Here is a 21,111-nt window from a genome sequence, read left to right on the forward strand (position 1 = left end):
AAATCCACTGAAGTGGTTGACACGTGCAAGTGTGTTGGGGTTTAGCAGAGCAATCGAAGCTCCTCTTATGCTGGCTGGGGAGGAGGGTTGGATTGGGTGGATGTTTCCATCTGCCCAGTTCTGTTGACTAAACAGACCTGTTGGTGGAGCGATGCAGGTGTCATTCTGCCAGTGCAGAATGTGGGTACCCTATCGGTGGGTAGGAGTGCTGTTGGTAGGGTGGGCAGCAGAAGCCCCCAAATGAGGTGTTCTGGAGGCAAGGAGGAGATGCTGAGCTGGTTTTGTGGGCCCACTTGCTGTAGTAGTAGCTCTGCACTGATTATTCAGCCCCTTCTTTCCCTCCTGGCCACTATGAGAGGCAGAACTGTAGATGCAGCAGTAGCCATGCGGCTCTCTTAAAGCCCCAGCAGTAGGAGCAGAAGATCTGGATTGCTCCCTTAGACCTGGAATCGTTTTTCACTAAACAGGTTCAGTGAGGAAATGCCTTACAGTTCCTTAGGGCAGGGATGGGCAGAAGGTATTTTGGCATCCGCTAGTAGATCCCTGATAATCTGCTATAGATTGGGAAGGGTTTCTGACTCCCAATTGCTTTGCAGTTGCAACAATACAACTTTTTTCATCTAGGCTGCTGAAATGAAGAAAGCCAACCAGGCTGGCCTTATCATTAGACAGAATGAGACAACTGCCTCAGGCAGCAGATTGAATGGGGCAGGTAGCATGGGCAAAGTGTTGGAAGGTAGAGCTATACCCTGCCCTGTGTCCCTCTAAACTAATTGCTGTCTTCAGGTGCTGTGGAGATGTTGTCCATATGGCCAGTGCTGGAGTAAGAGTCAACTATCAGTATGTCAGGGTTCCATATGTGGAATATCGTTTTTTTTTTCTTTGCCTAGAGGTACAAAATATATTGGGAGTGGAATTTTGTGCAAAAAACCCATGATCTTTAGTCATCTCTGGTGCTGAATTCAAACGCCAACATGTGCTCAGAAGCACCCTGTTCCTTAATTTATGGTCATACCCACACCATACCTTTAAAGTACTATTATGACACTTCAATAATTATGGCTCCTTCCAAAAAATCATGGGAACTATAGCTTGTTAAGGGTGCTGAAAACCCCTATGCACCTCCCAGGGCTATAGTGCCTTATGTAAAGATAGTTAAAATGGTGTTGAGTGTGGGCCTTTGTGCTGTTTGGTTGGGAGTGTTGCTGTAGCAACTGCAGCTTAGTTAGAGAATACCTACCTGAGTGCCACATGGGCAAAAAACAAAACATGGGGATTCTGCGGGAAATAAATCGAACTCGCACTCCTTAATGGAAATTGGAATGGCCCCACTTCACTCATAAACAAGATATCGAAAAGGGGCAGGGGAACTCACACCGTTTTATTTTATTTTTATGGTGCTAAGGAGCAAGCAATCCTAGCCATGTCTACTCAGAAGCAGATCTCATTGAATTCAACGGGGCTTACTCCCAGGTGAAGCAGCAGCCGCGCAGCTCTTGCAGCCATTGTTGAGAGAAGAGCGCGCGCTGAAAGTGTCCGCAGGGGTGTGCGCGGCGCTGCCTCGCCCGGCGGGCATTGCTTGCTCGGTGGGAGGCTGCAAGGTAGGTGGGTGTGAGCTCAGCCCAGTCAGACGCGCAGGCGGGGAAGCCCGTCCTCCGCGGCGAGTCCGGCGCCTGCCTCAGCCTCCCATTTGTGCCAGCGCAGCGGAGCGAGCGGCGGTGGAGCTGTGTCCGGGCGGAAGTGACGGCCGCTTCACCTGCTGGGCTTGCGAGGGTCGGGCCGAAGACTGTCCGCCGGGAATTTACTCGGGAGTCGCCGCTGCTGCTGCTGCTTCTCCGGCTGGCTTGTCCCCGCCATGGAGTCGCTGCTGCTGGCGCGCTTGCTGTGGAGTCTCCTGTTTCTGTGCGCAGGTAAGGAAAGGAGGCGACGGAGCCGGCGCCCTGAGGGGAAAGAGACCCCGCTCCCCCCCACCCCGCTTCGCTCCCCCCGCACTGTTTTCCCTGCGCCCCGCTTCGTGGCGGCCCCCGCCCCACCTTCCGCGCGCGCTTCCCGGGCGCTTCTTCTGCTGGTCTCCGCGGGAGGAGGTGGGGGAACAAAGAGTCGGAGTGGCGGTGGGCAGCGCGCGTGTGGGCTGTATTTTCGCGAAATATGGCTGGAGGTCCTCAATCACTCAGCGCTTGGGCTGCTCCAAAGTATTGCCTACAGATACCCGCGCGCACTTTCTGAAATAAAAATGTTTTCGGAACTATGGAGGGGCTGGATGTAAAAGAGAGATACGAGCGCCTCTGCTTGGCTCGAAGTACTTTGCCTGTTGGCGGCTTCTCACGTAGCTATAATGTTTTAAAATGTGATATGTGCAACTTCTCTCTTTTTTTAAACCTTTTTTTTTGTGGGCTTTGTTTCTGGGTTGGGGGGGGGGCGAGGGCGCGCTCAAACCGGACTGGTCTCAACCTGGGCTGGCCGAGCTCCTCTCTCTGGTGATTCACCCGGGCTGAGGTCGAAGGCTTTGTTGTGTGTGCTGAACGTCCCTCCGCCGCCCTTCCCTTCCCCACGCCCCATAGCGAAGCCCTCCCTCCTCTGGATTCGGCTGCCAGCCGGAATTTGTGTGTGTTCTTTGCGTGGGATGACTTCTTAACAAAACAAATAAAAGCAAGGTTTCTTCCAGATCCTAGCACCGCCATCTCAAATCCACACAATCCGAACGCGGCAGACTGGCTGTGCCTTGGAAGGTGCAAGGCAAAAAATAATATATATTTTTTTGCCAAACGTGGGCTCTTCGACAAGCAGCCAAGCCGGCAGCGCCAGGAGGGCTCAACGGAGAGAGGGAGGAGGGGCAAAGCTCTCCTTGCAATCTCTGTGATCTGGGCAGCAGCGTGGTCCTTTCTTCTACTCTCTTCCCCTGTGTTTCTGGGAAAGAAAGAAAAAGACACCGAAGATCTTTTAAAAAAAGCAAAATATTGTGCTCTTCAGTTTAGGATTAATTTTTAGCCTCTTCAGAATTTGACTCTGTGACTGTAGATTGGGAAGCTAGTTGAATACTGGAAATAAATAGGATTAATAGCTGCATGTAGAGTAGGTACATTTATTTTATTTTATTTTTTTTTTGCTTAAAGGCTGAGGCTATTTTGTGGCTTGAACATGTGAACTTAAAGGCTGCCTTCACCACAGTGATTTTTTTACCTTGGTATGTCTAGGAAAGAAAACCTGTATTACCGGCTGTACTGAAATAAATCCATAATGCATGGCGAATGCATGTCTTTTTACTTTGGCACAATTCACAAAACGGGCAGGACTGTTTCTTAGTGGTTTGATACGACTTATATTTAGAAGATTCAGTTCCTGAAATCTGCAGGAGGAACAAGACTGGCTGGAGTGTCTATGAAGAAGTCTGGCAGTCTTGAGGCAGTTGCACAGTGCACAGATATTAGTGCACATATGGTTAGTTTGTTTTTAAATGGAAGTCATATCCATAAGAAAAGTGAAGTGGCTTTCTTCCAGTGTGTCGTCTTGTATTGAACTTGAGATACTGATGGAGCATCTTTGGAAATGAATTGATGTAGATGTTATGCTCCATGCAAAATGCTTTGCCCACAAGTATTGGGGCTAGAGCATAGGATGGTGGGAGTTTTGCGTGTGTTCTCCAAGTTGTAAATATCTTTGGTATGCTAACTTTGCAATAACCACAAACTACCGTAAATTATAAATGTAAGTTTGCAATCTGGATACCTTTGAAAATATAAAAGCCTTTTTGAAGGTTTTCTTCATAGAACTGGTAATGTAATAGTGGACAAGTCTCTTCATTTTGAGAAATTGCTTGTAATTAATTTCCTCTTCTCAAAACCTAGCTATTAAATTGTATGCAACAATCAGAATTCAATGCAGGCAACACCTGTGGAGTTAAAAGCTATGCAAAATAAAAGCTTTTCAACACTTTTCAGCCCTTTGTTTCCTGTTGAAATGTTTTATGCTATTGTTGATGTCATACATGCTTTGGAACATTACTCATGGGATAAAAATCCTGTCCAGTCATCAAATAATATTTTGTTCAAAGTACATAGAAGTAAAAAACGGATTCAAGTTTTAAATAGCAGCCTAGAATCAGACACCAGTTTTTACTGTGTGGTAATAAAAGTGATGATTGATTAAATCTCATTTGTAAGGCAATACTATTTTAACTTTGGTCTGATGTCAACAAATGCTTTCATTTTATCTGGAAAACCAGTACTTATAAAATAGATGGTTCAGAAATGGATTTCTTTCCCAGTTGTCACAGAATTATACCATACACAGATAACCTAGGTTGCTCATCAAGTGCAGCACTGAATGTTAATCATCATAATTCCTCATGTAACAATGAAGGCATATAATATAGTTTATAGTTTGTTGGCTGCTACTGTAATTAAGAATTTTCAGAATTGAAAACAGGGTTGTACAGTTGAAGGTTTGCAAATTTTGACTTGGATTACTAGTTAAATTATTGTTTGTAATCTTCCTTGCAGATACATTTAGGAAGAGCAAGTGCTTGCTTGCTCTTCTCCTAGACTTTTGCAAATGGAGAAATGGGTTCTGCCACTGCCAGCTTCTGCAAATGTCTAATGGGGAAAGGGAGTGAATCCATGCCTCCTTTTCTTCCTCCCAATTCTCTGTGGTGGAACAGGAAATGTTGGTAATCCTATAGTAAGAAAAGCTGCAAAATCCTATAGTAACTAAAGCTGGGGATATAAGGGGAGGGGAAAGGAATGGTTTGTTTTCTGTTTTTTTACTTACTGCAAAACCCAGAGGTGGGACAGAACTCACAGCTTTTGCTCATTAAACTTTTATGGGGAGAAAAGGGCAGGGTAGTTAATGTCTCATGAATGGAAAAGCAGGGATTGATTGATTTATATTTATTAAATTTGTATACCGCCCTTCTTCTGAAGATCACAGGGCAGATCACAACATTAAAATACATAATAAAAACAAAAGCAAATCAATAACCCCCCCTCACGCAACACATTTAAAAGGCCAAATTATGAGCATTTGTAAGGTGTTACTTCAGTGTGCATTCTTTTATGTTTAATAAGATCAAATGGAGAAGTAAATCCCTTGTCGCAGCCTGAGCATTCTTATGTCCTCTCCACTTCATGGGTTCTCTGGTGTGCAATAAGCTGTGTGCTTCTCTGGAAGCCCTGCTCACATTCCAAGCATTTATAAGGCCTCTCCTTGATGTGGATGAGTTGATATCTAACAAAGTTTGATTGAGAACTATACCCCCAACCTCAGTCTGAGCACTTGTGTGGATTTCCCCTTTTATGTCTTCTCCAATACACTTTTAAGGCTGTTTCTGCAATAGAAGCTCTGTCCACATTCTGAGCATTTAAAAGGCTTCTGTTTAGTGTTGGTTCTTTGATGCACACTAAGGTTGGAATGAAAAGTATACCTCTTTCCACAGTCCGAGCATTCGTAAGGACTCTCCCCTACGTGGGTTCTCTAGTGTGCTTGAAGGCTGGTGCTGTAATTTAAGTTCTGCCCTCGTTCTGAGCATTTATAAGGCCTCACTCCAGTGTGGGTTTTTCCATGTTCAGCAAGCTTTTCCTTGTAACAGAAGCCTCCCCCCCCCCCCACATACTTGGTACACATATGGCCTCTCCACAGTGTGGGTTACTTGGTGTAAAGTAGGGCTTTGCATGAAGCTTTTTTCCACACAGTTCAAATTTATAGAGATGCTCTTCAGATGTGGGAGTATGGTTGCTAGTAGCAAGCAGGCAAGTTAATGTGCAGAACCTTATATATTAGAAAGAAATTAAATTGGGAACACCTAATAAACAGTTAAAGTAGTCAGAGCAGGCTTTGTAATTTTCCTTGTTACATCTGTTTAATGCAATGGCTCTCAGTATCTTAACCACATTTGATTTCTGATTTCCACAGTTGATGTCTTGACCACATGTTGCACGGATTCTGGTTCTGCATCCTTCTTACTAGCCGAGTCCCTGGAGCATTTCAATGCGTGGAAATGAACAGGATAGTCCATTGGTGGTAAAAGGGTGTCTCCCAAGAAGTGCAAAGCATTCCACTTCTACTACAATGCGGCTCACTTGTGGCCAAAGCACCTGTCAGTTACAGGTGGTTGTGATTGGCAAGGAACCTTCTTTGTGTGGGAGGAAGGATATATGTGAAGACAGATTGTGCCTACTAAAAAGTTGTGAATTGCTGGATTGAATGATTGTTGGCTTCACTTTAATTATTTAAAGGATTTTTATCCTGCCCATAAGCTAAGACTTCCCGAGCAGCTTACAGATCATTTAGTTAAACCCAACAAGACAGTCCATGTCCTCAGGCTTTCAGTCTTAACTTTGGGCCTGTACAGATAATGCAGTGCAAATCAGATCTGATCCCATGTGATTAATCCTAGACATTCAAACTAAAATGTGCACACGGTTTTCAGATGGAAAAAACACATTTCTCAGCAATAATATTTTTTTAAAAATTAAGATGTACAAAAACTGTTCACCGATCTTTGTGTCTTAATTTTTAATTCCAATATTTGTTAATTAAGAAAGAATACTAAAATTCCCATTTTTGAAGTTCTTGTCTGGCAGGCATAAAATTTCTTAAGTATCTGATAGCTAAATATTTTACTAGTTTTTGAATTTTGTTCTAGGCCTTATGTGTCTAAAATAACGAAAAGAGGCTGCAAGGTTTTGTTTTAGAGTTTGTCTTCTCTCTCTAGCATTAGAAAACAAAAATTTAATTGAGTGTTCTATGTTTTAGAAACTTCCTTTCATTTCCCTCAGTAATAGTCTCTAGAGGTCTCTGGAAGTAATTATATATTACAAAGGGAAGCGTGGTGGTCTTAATTCTGTGTTTTCTTGTAACATCAAAGCAGTGACAGGGTTGGCAGTTGCAGTGGTGTGGAGCTGGAAGGAGGTGCATAAGCTTTCTGCTTCCTACCATTCTCACTGCAAATGCCCAGCCCAGCAAATGTTTACTGGTTTTCCAAAGATGTGGGTAGGATGTTAACTAGCTACCATGTAATTCTGCTCTCTCATTGTTAACCACTTTCTAGGTAGTGTTATCTAGGCAGGCACTGGGCAGCCAATCTCTAGTGGCAAAAGTTAGTGGCAACACCTCTAGAGCCAATCTCTAGTGGCAAAAGTTAGTGGCAACACCTAGATAGGAGCTGGCTGGTGTGACTGTTTCCCAACCTTGTGCCTCCAGCTGTTTTTGAACTACAACTCCCATCATCCCTGACTAGCAAGACCAGTGGCAAGGGATGATGGGAATTGTAGTCCAAAAACAGCTGGAGGCACAAGGTTGGGAAACACTGGACTACAACATAGTCTTCTCTAGGACAGTCCAGCCTCTCAGACCAAAAAGGTAGCAAATATCAAGTGATGCTCGGTTAGCTCCCTTAAGTGCAGACCATTTCCTATGTAGGATTGTTTTAAGGATTGTAGCATGGATTTCTATAAAATATTATTGAGGCAGCCTAACATTTCTCTAGTATTTAGTCCTATGCTCATGATTCCACTAATGATATGCTCAGTGCCAGAAAACTCTTGACAGTGGATGCCGTCAAAAGAGTTTCACATATGGCCAGAATTCACATTGAAGCAAAGACTTACGCTGGCCACCACTGATCTCCAAATGCCCACACTTACTTCCTCCACCAATTCCGTAAATGAATAAATGCATACTTCCTAAGGGCAGGGTCATGCAGATAAAATACTTTTTTTAGGTCGTTATCATCACCATCCCTTTCCTTGTCCTTATTTTCCATGTGTAACATTCTCTAATGATAATAGGGCTTTGTTAGGTATGTATTATAATAGGGCTTTGTTAGGTATGTATTTTTTTTAAAGGTGTGGGAGGAGAGAAATGTCGCCCTGCATGACTCTCTAGTAAAGTGGCTGTTACTGCCCAATTGGAACTGCTACAGCTTGCACTGCAACATGGGGCAGTTGGCTTGCACGGTAGCGACATGCTACCGTGCTTCAGCTACTGTGAGCCAGCTTGTTCGTGCAGTACCACAGAAGCAAAGCCCCCCAGCTGTCAGAGAATGGGGAGAAGGCAGGTCAGCTGATGAGGGAGGGGAGTGTGGAGAGGAGGCAATGGCAGCACACAGTCTGGAACTGTTTCCTAGTGCGTTGCAGAAAGGATACTAGGAGGAGAACTTCCCGACCTCTGCTGCAGGTTTGGCTTGGCTCTCCCCTCCCAGTCTTCCCCACTTAATTCTAGAGTGGGGGTGCCCCCCTTTCATGCGGACGCCACTCTGTATACTCCTTCCCATCTCACCTGGCTGAGTCCCTTCCTCCTTCCCTCTCACCTGGCTGCTCTTGGCTGGCCCAAAAACAAAGGTAAAAATAACAAAACTGCAATCTGAGACCAAAAGAAACTCAAACCAGCAACCACAAAAAGGGGCTGCTTGGGAAAGCTGTCTCTTAGCATTAATAATGACGATAATGATTATTATTATCCTATTCCAAGTACTTCCACAATTGGGCCTTTGTTTTTTACTATTCTGCAGAAAAGTTTGAGTACCTAGGATTTCAAGAACTACGCTGTCAAGGCAAGTTTTGCTCATCTGCAGAAGTTTACATTTGCAGCTAAACTCAAAAAAATTCTTCTCTTTACCTGTCAGGTTGCTTAACAAATACAGAGACTCTCTTTGGGAGCTGCACCTATATTTAACATAACTGCAATACAATCCTCCTCCTCAGAGGTGTCATATGTCCTTGGGAACTGCTGTTAAGAGAGTTGCCTTAGAAACATCTTCATTCTCTCCCAAGTGGCACAATAGTTGCCTGGATTCTGTTCGGCTACTATATTTGCTTTTCCAGCCAAGAAGGGATGGAAATAAAAGCATGGTCACACAGAAGTATATTCTATCTAATCATCCATCCCAGGTTACTTCATAATGTATGTAAAGTATCAATTTCATTTTTGGGGGGAAACCCACTCTATTTATCCATTCTACAGTGCTGGCCAGTATCTTCAAAAATACTCAGACCTTTAAAAGCTTAGTGAATGGAGGTTTTCAGCTGGTGCCTACAGTCAGATGATATCAGTGGCAGTCAAAGCCCAGGATGGAGGATGTTCTGTAATAGAGGTGTCATTTCTGAGAAAGCCCCTGTCAACTCCTAGACCTGCAGATTACAGAAAAAGGGGGTTCCTCCAGTTGATTCTCAAAGCACCAGCAGTACAGTATGGGAAACACATTCACTCAGGTAATTAGGTCTTAAGCTGTTCAGGGGGTTTTTATATGTCAAAACCATCACTTTTAATAGGGCTTCATAAGAAAAGGCAGACAGTGCAGGTATCCCAGCACTGTCATTCCACGGTCCCAAGTTGTTAGGCCTATTAGACCTCCAGCAGCTGCCTTCCTTATGCACTAGCTGCAATCATTTCAAGGGCAGCTCCACATAGTACAACAAATGAAAATGGGTAAAAGCCCTGCTAGATCAGACCAAAGGTCCTTCTAGTCTAGCTGCCTGTTCTCATTGTGTCTGTTCACAAGCCAGAAAATGAGCACAATAGCACTCACGATTTCTAGCAACCATTTTTCAGAGGACTGCTTATCCTTGAAGTCATAATTAGTAGCCACAGATCACCCAAACCTCCATGAATATGTAATTCTCTTTTAGTTGGTGGCCACCACCTCATCTTGTAGGAGTGAAGTCCATAGTTGTACTATGGGCAGTGTAAAGTAGCACTTCTTTTTGTTAGTTATTCAAGAGTCTTTGGTGAGAAACTTTATCAAAAACTTTGACTTTGGTTGTGCTGTGGACTGCATCTCTTTCAGTAGGGTGCATGAAAGAGACATCACTTTTCCCACAAACCAGAGAAACCTTGTGAATATCAGAGTCCTCCATTCTTTCCTGACAACCCGTAATTACTCCAATTTGCAAGTGTCTTAACGGGAGATGAGACAGACTTTTCCTTTCCAATAGAGGCACAGCAATGTACCATTTCAAATGTATCTCAAGAGGACCAGCAAAGTACCATTTCAAGCAGTGAACTCCTCCACCTTGATGCAAGACTTCTCAGCATCATGATAGGACTTCAAATCAGTTTTGGACGAGATATTGCTATATTGCCAAGCCCTACACACCAAAACTCAGGAAAGGCCCAGACATTCTAGGGGCGAGACAAAAAATGGCCCGGGGGGCAAAGCCCCAGTCACACTGTTCTCAAGTCCTGGAACATGTTGTGTTACAAATATGATGTTGAATTTCATGCACTGGAGCACAAACTAAATCTTAGAACCACAAGAGAATGTGAAGTCAGTGCACAGGGGCCAGAGTGTTGCACCAAACAGTCAAGTTGGCAAACATGCATTGCTGCACATGTCAGCAACTGGTGAGATAACAAACAACGCTGATGCCATAAGCTCCCTCATTCTATTGATAATTCATTTGACCACAGGACTGACTGGCTAGTGCTCTCTTTTCCTGCAGCTGAAAGAAAACAAATGTATTCTGAATTTGATAAATGTGTCTCAGTAGAGCAAGGCCATCAACTGTTTGTTGCTAGGAGAAATATTTGGTTAACCTTTACTGTATTTTTCGCCCTATAGGACGCACTTTTCCCCCTCCAAAAATGAAGGGGAAATTTGGGTGTGTCCTATGGGGCGAATGCAGGCTTTCGCTGAAGCTTGGAGAGTGAGAGGGGTTGGTGCTCACCGACCCCTCTCGCTCTCCAGGCTTCAGGAACACATCCGCAGCCTAGGCAGCCCTGCCGGAGTTCCTGCAGGGCTGTCTAGTCTGTGGAGAGCAGCCTGGTTCCCCGAGCGCTGGGCGCGCTGAAAGCAGAGCGGCCGGCCCTTCAGGAACACATCTGCAGCATGGGGAGCACTGCGGGAGTTCCCCACAGGGCTCCCCACGCTGTGGATAGCAGCCTGCCGCTCGGCGCGAGTGGTGCCCTGAAGCAGAGCGCCCCGCCCGCCGGACAGACATCAGCCAGCCCCACAAGCTTGGGGGACAGCAAGGAGGCGCAGCGCCATCATCCCGCTGTTCCTCGACCTGGTTCGGTTTCCCCGACCTGGTTTTTTTTGGGGGGGAAATAAAGGGGAATTTCCCCCCTTTATTCCCCCCCCAAAAAAAACTAGGTGTGTCCTATGGGACGGAGCATCCTATGGGACAAAAAATACGGTAATTAGATTCTGAATTTGTTCAAAAAATGCTGTGAACACACTAGTTTTTAATAATGGAGATATGTTTTTATTTATATATTTATAGTTTTATTTTTTTATGAGAATCAGGAGTGTAACTGTTCAACCACAGAAAACGTTAAATCTGTGTTAAAAAGTATTTGCTATGACATAATTTACTGTGAGGACTGTACTGGTAAGGACTGTATCAAACAATGTATAGTCCCTGGTAAGGACATAACTTCAAACAATGTTTTCAAGCAAAATAGACAACAGCTCATGCAGTAGGATTTGATTTTCCTTGCCTCCGCCCAGTAGCAGGTTTTCAGTATCTGCATTGGAAGGTTGCTGGGGTAAGTGTGGGCTCCCTGAAGCAGATTTTGGAGATGCCCATTGGGTTGCAAGAGAGAGATGCGGAAGGTGAAGTTTTCTTGCATAAGTAAGTCTTCTCTTCCAACGTTAGATTCCTCCCAAAACTTATACACAAAATGTCAGTTTTAATTATGTGTTTGATTTATTTATTGCTATCTTGACTTTAAAGATCTATGAAGATGCTGAAGACAACACAGTTTGGTTCTGTCCATGCTAGCTTAAGAAAAGAAATAGACATTCGTAGTGTAGAATATGAGCTTGAGTTAATTACAGGCAACAACTGTCTGATGCACGTCTGTGCATGTGTACATCACGGCGAACTGGAAAAGGGGGTGGGGCGGGCTTATGTGTACTCTGCCGTTGCACGCGTTGGCCTGGAATGCAACCTCCACGCAAATTAGCCGTTGCCTGTATTGGAATGTGGTTCTCTGAATATTTTACTTTTTAGTAATTAAGTAGTACCCTAATTTTACATGAAGGAAACTAGTGTGAAAGCTCATGTTTGTGGTGGTATGCTTTTTCATGTCTACCTGGTCTGCTTGTATATCTAACCCAGTGTAGTGCCCTCCAATTGTTTTGGACTGCAATCCCATCAGCCCCAGCCAACATAACTGCTCTGACTGGGGTAGTGAGAGTTGTTGTCCTAAACTTCTAGAGGGCACTAGGTTGGTGAAGGCTGTTTCCTATATAGCTATTAGAATTATAGAGTTAGAAGGGACCCTGAGAGTCATGTAGTCCAACCCCCTGCAGTGCAGGAATCTTAACATGTGGTTCTCCATCCAAGTTGAAAACATACAGGACCCTGCTTAGCTTTGCAATTGTGCCAGCAGTTCTATTGCTGCAACACTAGGAAGATGAAGTCTATAGGTAAAGTTAATGCATCACTTACCTTGAAAATTGCCCTACACTGGTGTTCATATGACACTTCTGTAAATCATGTAGACTGAAAACAGAGCCTGGTGAATTCTTCATTGTGACCCTAGTGCCTCTGCAGCACGGGCGTATTGATCGTTGCATTATAAGCACGAGCGGCACCACAGCTCTGGCACAAAACCAAGAAAATGGATTTGGTGTTTGGGCTTGCATCTTTTAAAGATGTGCATCCTGTTCAGCTCTAACATTGCAGGAGGGAGCTTTAGAACTGCAAGATTACATTTCATGTCCAAGTAACACATTCTGTCTACAGAAAACCCACACTTCCATACATGTGAAAGTTCATGTGAGCTGTCCTGAGAGAATGAGAAGAGCACCACGGTACCACCAAAATATTATGGAAGAATTGCATGTTGGAATGTTGGATAAATTTGAGGGGAGGGTAGTAAGATTTCTATATATATCTAAAAGGGCTTTTATCCCAGATATTTCTGGCAATATATCTGTGTTTATGTTTTATTTCCTATCTTGTCATACCTTTGTAGAAAACAGTATTGGACAAACAAAAATCGGTTTTAAATATAAATCTATATCTCACAGCATATGTTGTGGATAATGGCATTTAATAACTCTAGTACTGTATGGTGGTATAGCAATTCTTGCTTGACTTTGAAGCATTCCTTATCCTTTGTTACTTGGATGTTAATGTAAAAACAGTAGAAATCCTGCCAAAGAAATCTAATTGGTAGCAAAAAACAGTATAGGAACAAGTTTGTTTCTTTTTTAAGCATTGCAGAACACACCTCACCATTTATATGGAATAATTTTGAAAACTATTTTTCACTTGTTTTTTTGAGAGTTGAGAACGTATATTCTTATTTAGAATCCCCAAATTTGTACAAACATTTCTCTTGGTCTTTACTTAACTATCTCTGAAAAAGTTCTTTGGCCATTATGCAGATGTTGTAATCATTTGCTTGCCTAAATGTGTGTGTCAGAAATTTATTGTTATTCTGAGTATAGCATGCAACTGAGGATTATGCTGATGTTCCAGGAGGAGATGAAGCAGAAAAGGCTGCCAAAAGCATTAGATCTGAAAACTCATTTGGGATTTTATGAAAATGTTAAACTACACAGTTGTTTAAAATTAAGCTGTCTTTGTCTGAAAATGGAACTTCATGATATGGCTGTAGATTTACCGTGTTCTCTTTTGAAGAACGATGTGAGAAGTGTCACATGAATTCACTGAGAAATAGCAGTCATATGTTGATAGTCCTACACTTAAAATTATATAACTTTTGTGAAAAATAGGAGGAATGAAGTAAATGTTTCCTGATTCTAGTGAATTGTTTATCAAACAGTGGCCTGTTTCTCGTGTTACATCAAGCCATAGTTAAAAGAAACGATGGTTTAATGTGAAGAAGCTGCATGTACCACTGCCCCAAAGTCCACACTTCCCTCCTCCCTTGCTCCTGCTGTGCTGCAAAAGAAACAAGCCAGAATCTTGCCTTTTCATGAATGAAAACATGAGCTTGTGGTTTTTTTCTAAGCTAGGTTTGTTTTGGGGGGGGGAGAAACTATTGATAAGTCCGTGTTCGCACATGATGACAAGCCAGACTGTGGCTTGTTTCATTTCCAGCAGGGGAGGAATTGAAGTGCAAATAGCAGCGCATACAGCATGGCCACATAACTGGTTTACCATGTGAATTGGGCCAATATGTCAATACTAGATTATTGTCTGAATTTGGACACATGGGAGCCTCAGCGTTTGACATTACCAACTTAGGTCCCCCCATTTTCGTGGGGGAGGGGGTAGTTCAGTAATAACACAGAGAGAGATTTATGGCTGCTCAGAATGACTCCATGAAGTTATTGCAATGAAAGTGCTCAACTTTGCCTTCCTCGTCCCTTGATTTTATATCATGTCTCTTAGATCGTAAACCATTATTGTGAAATGGAAACTACTTTTGCTGTGATAAAAGGAGGTTGATAGTATACTGTTACATCATCGTTACGCAGGTACCGTGGTTGTAGAATTCAGCCCTCCTTGCTTTAGCCTGCACAGCGTTGCACTGACCTTTTAAGTATAGCAGAGTAATGAAAAAGGCATGCAACATCTATTTAACATAAAAAATTCTTCAAAAGATATGAGTAATGTTTTAGTCCCTAAGGGCAAACAGCTAATGTAATCAGTGTTTCCTTTGTACCTTGCAATACATAGAAATGCAAGAGGTTTGCAAGAGTTGGTTCCAAGTCACGTGGTTTATTTAGATGTCTAAAAGAGAGAGAAGCTATTCCTATTTTCAAAGTTGTGCATACAATATATTTTCATACTTTTTAAAACTTCTAAGGTGTTAAAATTTTGGTTTGCTTCTAGATCTCACTGAGGGCGTAACAATAACATCAACTGAACAGACGATGGTAACAAAGGCTCTAGGAGAGAAGGTTACTTTGCTCTGCCAGTATACTCTTGCAGCAGGAGATGAAGGACTACTTGACATTGAATGGGTTGTCTTGGAGCCAAAAAAGGAGCAACCAGTAAGTGAAAAGCTTTATTAAACTCCTAGGTCTTCCATATGTTTCACTTCCATTTTGAACGTAGGTGAGTCCAAAGATCAGACTAAGAATTCAAATGTTTAACCTAATGTCCTTCCAGAAATAGTTCCAGGACTAATAATAATAATAATAATAATAATAATAATAATAATAATAATATCTTTATTGTCATTACCCCCTCTCGGGGACAACGAAATTACTTGACTGCTCCATAAAAACCCTAATTAAAACAATACAGTATAGTACAGCAAGGAAGATTAGATGACTTTCAAAGTCCAAGCTTTCCATTCAGGGCCGAGATCGCTCTGGAGAAGAAGCTGTTCTTAAGACGGCTCGTTCTTGTCTTCATCGTCCTGTATCTCCGTCCCGACGGCAGGAGCTCGAAGAGACAGTGACCAGGATGCGATGGATCTTTTACTATGTCCAGTGCCTTCCTATGGCACCTTGTGGCATAAATCTGCTCTAAGGTGGAGAGTGGGCAGCCAACAATGCTCTCTGCTGCCTTAACAACTCTGCACAACCCCATCCTGTCCTGGGTAGTACAGCTTCCGTACCACACACATAAGCCATAAGTGAGCATGCTCTCAATGGCACAGTGATAGAAGGCAAGCAGCAGTTTCTGCGGAAGATGGTTTTTCCTTAGAATTCTCAAAAAGTACAGTCTCTGCTGCGCCTTCTTCACAAGCCCCCTTGTGTTGACACTCCAGGACAGATCCTCTTGTAATTCAATGCCCAAAAATCTGAACGTTGTTACCCTCTCCACACAGACCCCATCAATCAAAAGTGGCTGGACATTGCTCTTCTGTCTCCTGAAGTCCACCACAAGCTCCTTTGTCTTCCTTGTATTTATGAGCAAGTTGTTAGCTCTGCACCACTCTGTCAGCCGCTCCACCTCATCTCTATAATCCGTTTCACCCTCCCTTTCAGGGATGAGCCCAATCACGGTTGTGTAATCTGCAAATTTGACAACCCTATTACTAGGGTGAGCAGCAACACAATCGTACGTGTAGAGAATATAAAGGAGCGGACTGAATACGCATCCCTGTGGTGTTCCTGTGTTTACTATATATTTATAGTATAGTATATATTTACTACTGGGAAAAATAGAAATCATATTGGATAGAGCATACATAACTGTAGAGCATGAGTCTATCTCAGGGTTATAGGTTTGATCCCCATGTTAGGCAAAACACTCCTGCATCGTAGGGGGTCGGACTAGATGACCCTAGTGGTCCCTTCCAACTCTGTGATAACTCATATACAAGATAGAATCATCTGTCTCTTTTTTCTTTCAGGTAATTATGTACAGTCAGGACACGGTTTATGACAAGTATCATATGGCTGGGCGGGTACAGTTTGTTAATCAGAACCCAGCTGATGGAGATGCGAGTATTGATATCCTGAACTTACAGCCGGCCGATAGTGGCACGTACCAGTGTAAAGTGAAGAAGGCTCCTGATATGCAGACCCATAGAGTTCAGCTGATTGTACTTGGTAAGATATTTCTAGTTTTGCAATTGCATAAACTGTACATAGTGCAGGCTCGTGACACTCTTTTCTGTTGAGAGCTGTATTTGCATGGAGATACATGTTCGCTGCATGTTGGCAGGGGGCAAGGCTGCAGCAGCAGCATGTGGAAATGGGGCCAAAAGTAGGTGCCCCCCCCCGGCTTTCATCCCTTTTCAGCAGTCTGCGGAATAGGGGGGAATGGATAACTCTTTGTTTGCAGAGGGCTTCTGAAATCATGAGCTGCAGGTTGCCCTGCTTTAGTGAGTTATTGCATGCATACAATTAATATTACTTTTTATCTGATTTTATAAAGTGGCTGTAAGTATTGGATGAATAGTTGGAGATTTGCTAGTCTTTATTTCAATTCATATAATTTATATATCGCCCTTCATCTGAGGATCATAGGGCAGTTTATAGTATAGCAACACAAACAGAACAATACCAGCCCCTCTCCCACACAGTTTAAAAGGCTACAGATTCTAAACATTGTAAAGAGGAGTTGTTAGATGGACAGTATTTAAATCAGCCCCCTTATTATCTTGCATTAGCTGGGCCAGGAAATAAAGCATTTTGCATGCCATATTTCAGATTAAAGGGCACCATGGCCATAAGTTTGTTACATTTTGAAGCGAGACATAGTACAAACTGGTGGGTGGGACAAATATGTGGTGTGATATCCTAAGAAATGGCTCTGTAGTTGGTCTCATATTGTTCATGGAAGAAGTAGCTTAATCTTTTTGAAATTGTAGTAACAATTTGTTGGCAAACTACTGATGTTTGAAAGACAATAAAATATGTGGGTAAAATGTCTGTGATGTATGTATAGTTTATGTTGCGGCTACATATACCATTTAATGAGTACATAGTTCTAAAGTTTGCATTCATAGTACAATAATATTCTTTTAATAGAAAAACCTCAAAAGACCAAATGCTATGTTGAAGGATCGCAGGAGATTGGAACTGATGTTACTCTGAAGTGTAAATCCCAAGGAGGCACTCCCCTTATAAGCTACCACTGGGGGAAGATGGGTAAAGAAGGACTTCCGGACAGATCATCACTGAGTATGCTTCTATATTATTACTGTCTTTTTCATATTTGAACACGAGTGTCTGATCCCTTCTAACTTCAAATGCTAAACTAATTACAAGCAGAGCTTTGAATTTTAAAGAGTTGATTTTTAAAAAATTGAGTCTGCTCTGCTGAGTTTCTTTAAAGAATTTTCCAGAGATGTTTCCTTGGGCCATGAAGGTAGTAAAAAAACCCAGTGCCCCCTGGTGAGCTCTGGAACTTGCTGAAAAGAAGAGTTATACAGTGGTACTTCGGTTTAAGAACGGTCCTGTTTACGAACGATTCAGTTTACAAACTCTGCAAAATGTGGTGTCCCGGTTTGCGAACTTTACTCAGTCAAATAACAGAATCTGGATGGTGGAAGGGCACAAAAATGATTTCTATCATGCATTTTACTGCAGTGATTTCCAACCTTTATGAGGATGCTATTTTATCCTCAAAAAATTAATGGTCCCCCACATGCTAATTGTTGTAATTTTATGCAACTCGCATGCAAGTCATATAATGAATAATGAGCAAAAAAATTATGAACACAGTAACACTTTTAAAAGAAAAGGCAAACGTGCCAAAATCAAAGAAAGCAGCAAGGATTCATTTATTTATTTCCTCTGTTTACCCACAAATCAAAACCTAAGCAATTAATTCCAAATGGTATTGCATATCAATACCACTGTAAGTAAATCTACTTATATATGCAGTTAATTTGATTCTATTTCATTTATAGGTTTTGTTTATATTCTTTTTTTTTAATAAGGTGGCAGGCATGAGCAGCAAATGCTGCTCAGGACAACAGGCAACCCTAAAAGGTCAACAGGCAACCCTAAAATGATCTCTAAGACAGAAAACTCCCCCAAATCCACAAATTTTATTCTTTAATAGAGCACCAAAAGTAATCTCCACTGCTGCTGTAACTGAGGAACTCAAATGCAGCCAATAATTAGTAGGCAGAAAGTCCACAGCATGGAGATCACTAAAATTAAATTGAGGGTCTACAGCCCTCCGCACTGTGTATTCCACCTTCTACAATAAGCCCTAAGTGTTGTGCATCACAAAAGGCCTGAAAACGCCAAATGCAACATGCCTCTGCTACCTTCTTGCAACTTGCCACCAGGTTTTCCCAAGTACACCTCACAGCAGCAAAGGAAAGTAGGGAAGGCATAGACCAACACTGCTGAACCATGTTCCCACAATTTCCAGCGGTCACAGTCTCCTCAGGGATAACACAGCACTCCTGGGAACGCTGCTGCAAAGAGGTACTGCAGCATAGGAAGTCAACCAACTGCAGACTTGGAGGAGCATTACCCATGGATCCCTTGGGGGTTCCTGGCCCTAAGGTTGGGGAACAGTGTGCTAGTTCATTAAATATTTTGTTAGTTTATTTTTCCTATTTATAAAACTATAAAAGCAGGCTGTTCTCAGCAGTCAGTTAATTAATTTTAATAGAAATTTTCATTGGATAATACTAATAATGTGAATCATAAAAAAGCTTGGAAGAAAATGCTATCCTCTTGTAATACTATGAAGTTTATCCAGGCAAGGTAGAATCATAGAATCATAGAGTTGGAAGAGACCACAAGGGCCATCGAGTCCAACCCCCTGCCAAGCAGGAAACACCATCAGAGCACTCCTGACATATGGTTGTCAAGCCTCTGCTTAAAGACCTCCAAAGAAGGAGACTCCACCACACTCCTTGGCAGCAAATTCCACTCACGAACAGCTCTTACTGTCAGGAAGTTCTTCCTAATGTTTAGGTGGAATCTTCTTGTAGTTTGGATCCATTGCTCCATGTCCGCTTTTCTGGAGCAGCAGAAAACAACCTTTCTCCCTCCTCTATATGACATCCTTTTATATATTTGAACATGGCTATCATATCACCCCTTAACCTCCTCTTCTCCAGGCTAAACATGCCCAGCTCCCTTAGCCGTTCCTCATAAGGCATCGTTTCCAGGCCTTTGACCATTTTGGTTGCCCTCCTCTGGACACGTTCCAGGTAGAAAACCCCAAATCTCTAGATCAACCTAGATTAAATGGGTGGGTAAATATGTGGGGGCAGGAATTTTTCCAGACACCTTATGAAAAGTCAGTTTAAGTTATAGCTAGTAAACATCTAAATAGCAGTAGCAGATTTGCTTGCTAATCAGTTTGGTACCTCATAGCTACTTCATCTTGATTTGGAGGGTTATTACAGCAGCAGCCCCAAGACTATTCCTGATAGGAATGGGGTGAGTGAGTTGGCAGAGTGAGTGTCTCTGACTTTCCACTTGCTAATTCTGAATACGTTTGGAAACCAAACTTCTTCTGCACCTTAACTGTTGAATTATTTTGTGTAAGTAATATGCACAGTCAAGAGTTAAACACGTAATAACATAAGTCCATGCTTTATTGATTATTCCTACCAATGCTACTTTTGACAAATTCTAATGAAGTTTATATGTATATATATATTTACAGATTCAGATACAGGTGATCTTTTGATTAAAAATGCATCTCGGGCTTCCTCTGGCACATACAAATGTGTAGCTTCCAACAGAGTTGGTGCAGATGAGTGTTCTCTTGTGCTGAATGTCACCCCTCGTAAGTATTATCTTTGGAAAGCAAAAACATAGAAATAATAATTTGGTAAGGCTTTATCATTAAACTGCAGAATTAATTCCTGCCATCTCATATATCATTGTTCTCTTTGTTTTAGCGGTGAATAGAGCTGGAACCATTGCTGGAGCTGTAATAGGGACTCTTTTAGGTCTCTGTTTACTAGCTTTTATAATCTTCTGTTGCTGCAAGAAACAAAGAGAGAAGAAATACGAAAAAGAAGTGCATCATGATATAAGGTGTGTCACTCTGGCATGAGAAAGTAGGCATGAGCTCAAAAATTTAATTGTCAATTTTACAAAATGTTTTGACAGAGGCATATAGTTTAACCAACTTGCATGGAATACCAGAAACGTTGACATCTACTCATGTACTTCTTTGACTTCATACTTTTCCCTTGCCCTGCCCTCAGTCTGAAAGCTCAAAGTTACTTATAACTTATACAAACAATTTAAAGAATATTAAATATATGCAATAGTATGTATATAGGGTTTATAAGACTAAAATATCCTAACAACTTGCCCTGGGGAAAGTAGAACATAAGCTACCAGTTTGAACTATTTCACCAAAAAATCACCACCTTGCTTAATCTATAAAAACTTCCTTTAAATGCAGGGGAGACTGTGTAGTGTAAGTGCCAAAGTTGGCCCCTAAGAGGCAGTTTCATAAATGTGTAGTCATTCCTTGGATCAAGCAGTATAGTATTTCATGCTTCAGCTATTTAGTGGCAGCAACAAAGAAAGTTTCTTGGCCATCATTGCATTCAAAAGTATCCATCCAACACACCATTGCAGAGTCACCTGACCAAGAGAGCCTTGCTTTGACACCATTGAAGGCCTGCTGTAACAACTTTGCGAGGCACTTTAGGGACAAAATCACTTAGATTTCAGTGGCATTGGATGCCACAATAAGAGCAAATCCAATTGAGGGGTCTGCAGCTCCATCTGTACTGGACCAGTTTAGGTAGTTGCAGCTTGAGGATGAAGTGGACAAGCTGTAGGGGTTGACTGGGTGG

General features: G+C 42.4%; 1 protein-coding gene across 2 annotated transcripts in view; it reads left to right on the plus strand.

The window, feature by feature from the left end:
* Positions 1–1,595: 1,595 nt before the first annotated feature.
* The window catches only part of CXADR (CXADR cell adhesion molecule), a 33,433-nt gene continuing 13,917 nt past the window's right edge, over positions 1,596–21,111 (plus strand). The window contains exons 1-6 of one of the 2 annotated variants that reach the window (XM_077927284.1): positions 1,596–1,910; positions 14,751–14,911; positions 16,225–16,423; positions 17,348–17,500; positions 19,959–20,081; positions 20,197–20,335. In XM_077927284.1, the coding sequence (XP_077783410.1) occupies positions 1,856–1,910; positions 14,751–14,911; positions 16,225–16,423; positions 17,348–17,500; positions 19,959–20,081; positions 20,197–20,335 (830 nt within the window). In that variant the 5' untranslated portion in view covers positions 1,596–1,855. The remainder of the gene's footprint in view (positions 1,911–14,750; positions 14,912–16,224; positions 16,424–17,347; positions 17,501–19,958; positions 20,082–20,196; positions 20,336–21,111) is intronic. The other variant, XM_077927285.1, reaches the window with a different exon arrangement.

The sequence above is a fragment of the Podarcis muralis genome, chromosome 4 (genome assembly GCF_964188315.1).
Source record: "Podarcis muralis chromosome 4, rPodMur119.hap1.1, whole genome shotgun sequence".
Classification (NCBI taxonomy): domain Eukaryota; kingdom Metazoa; phylum Chordata; class Lepidosauria; order Squamata; family Lacertidae; genus Podarcis; species Podarcis muralis.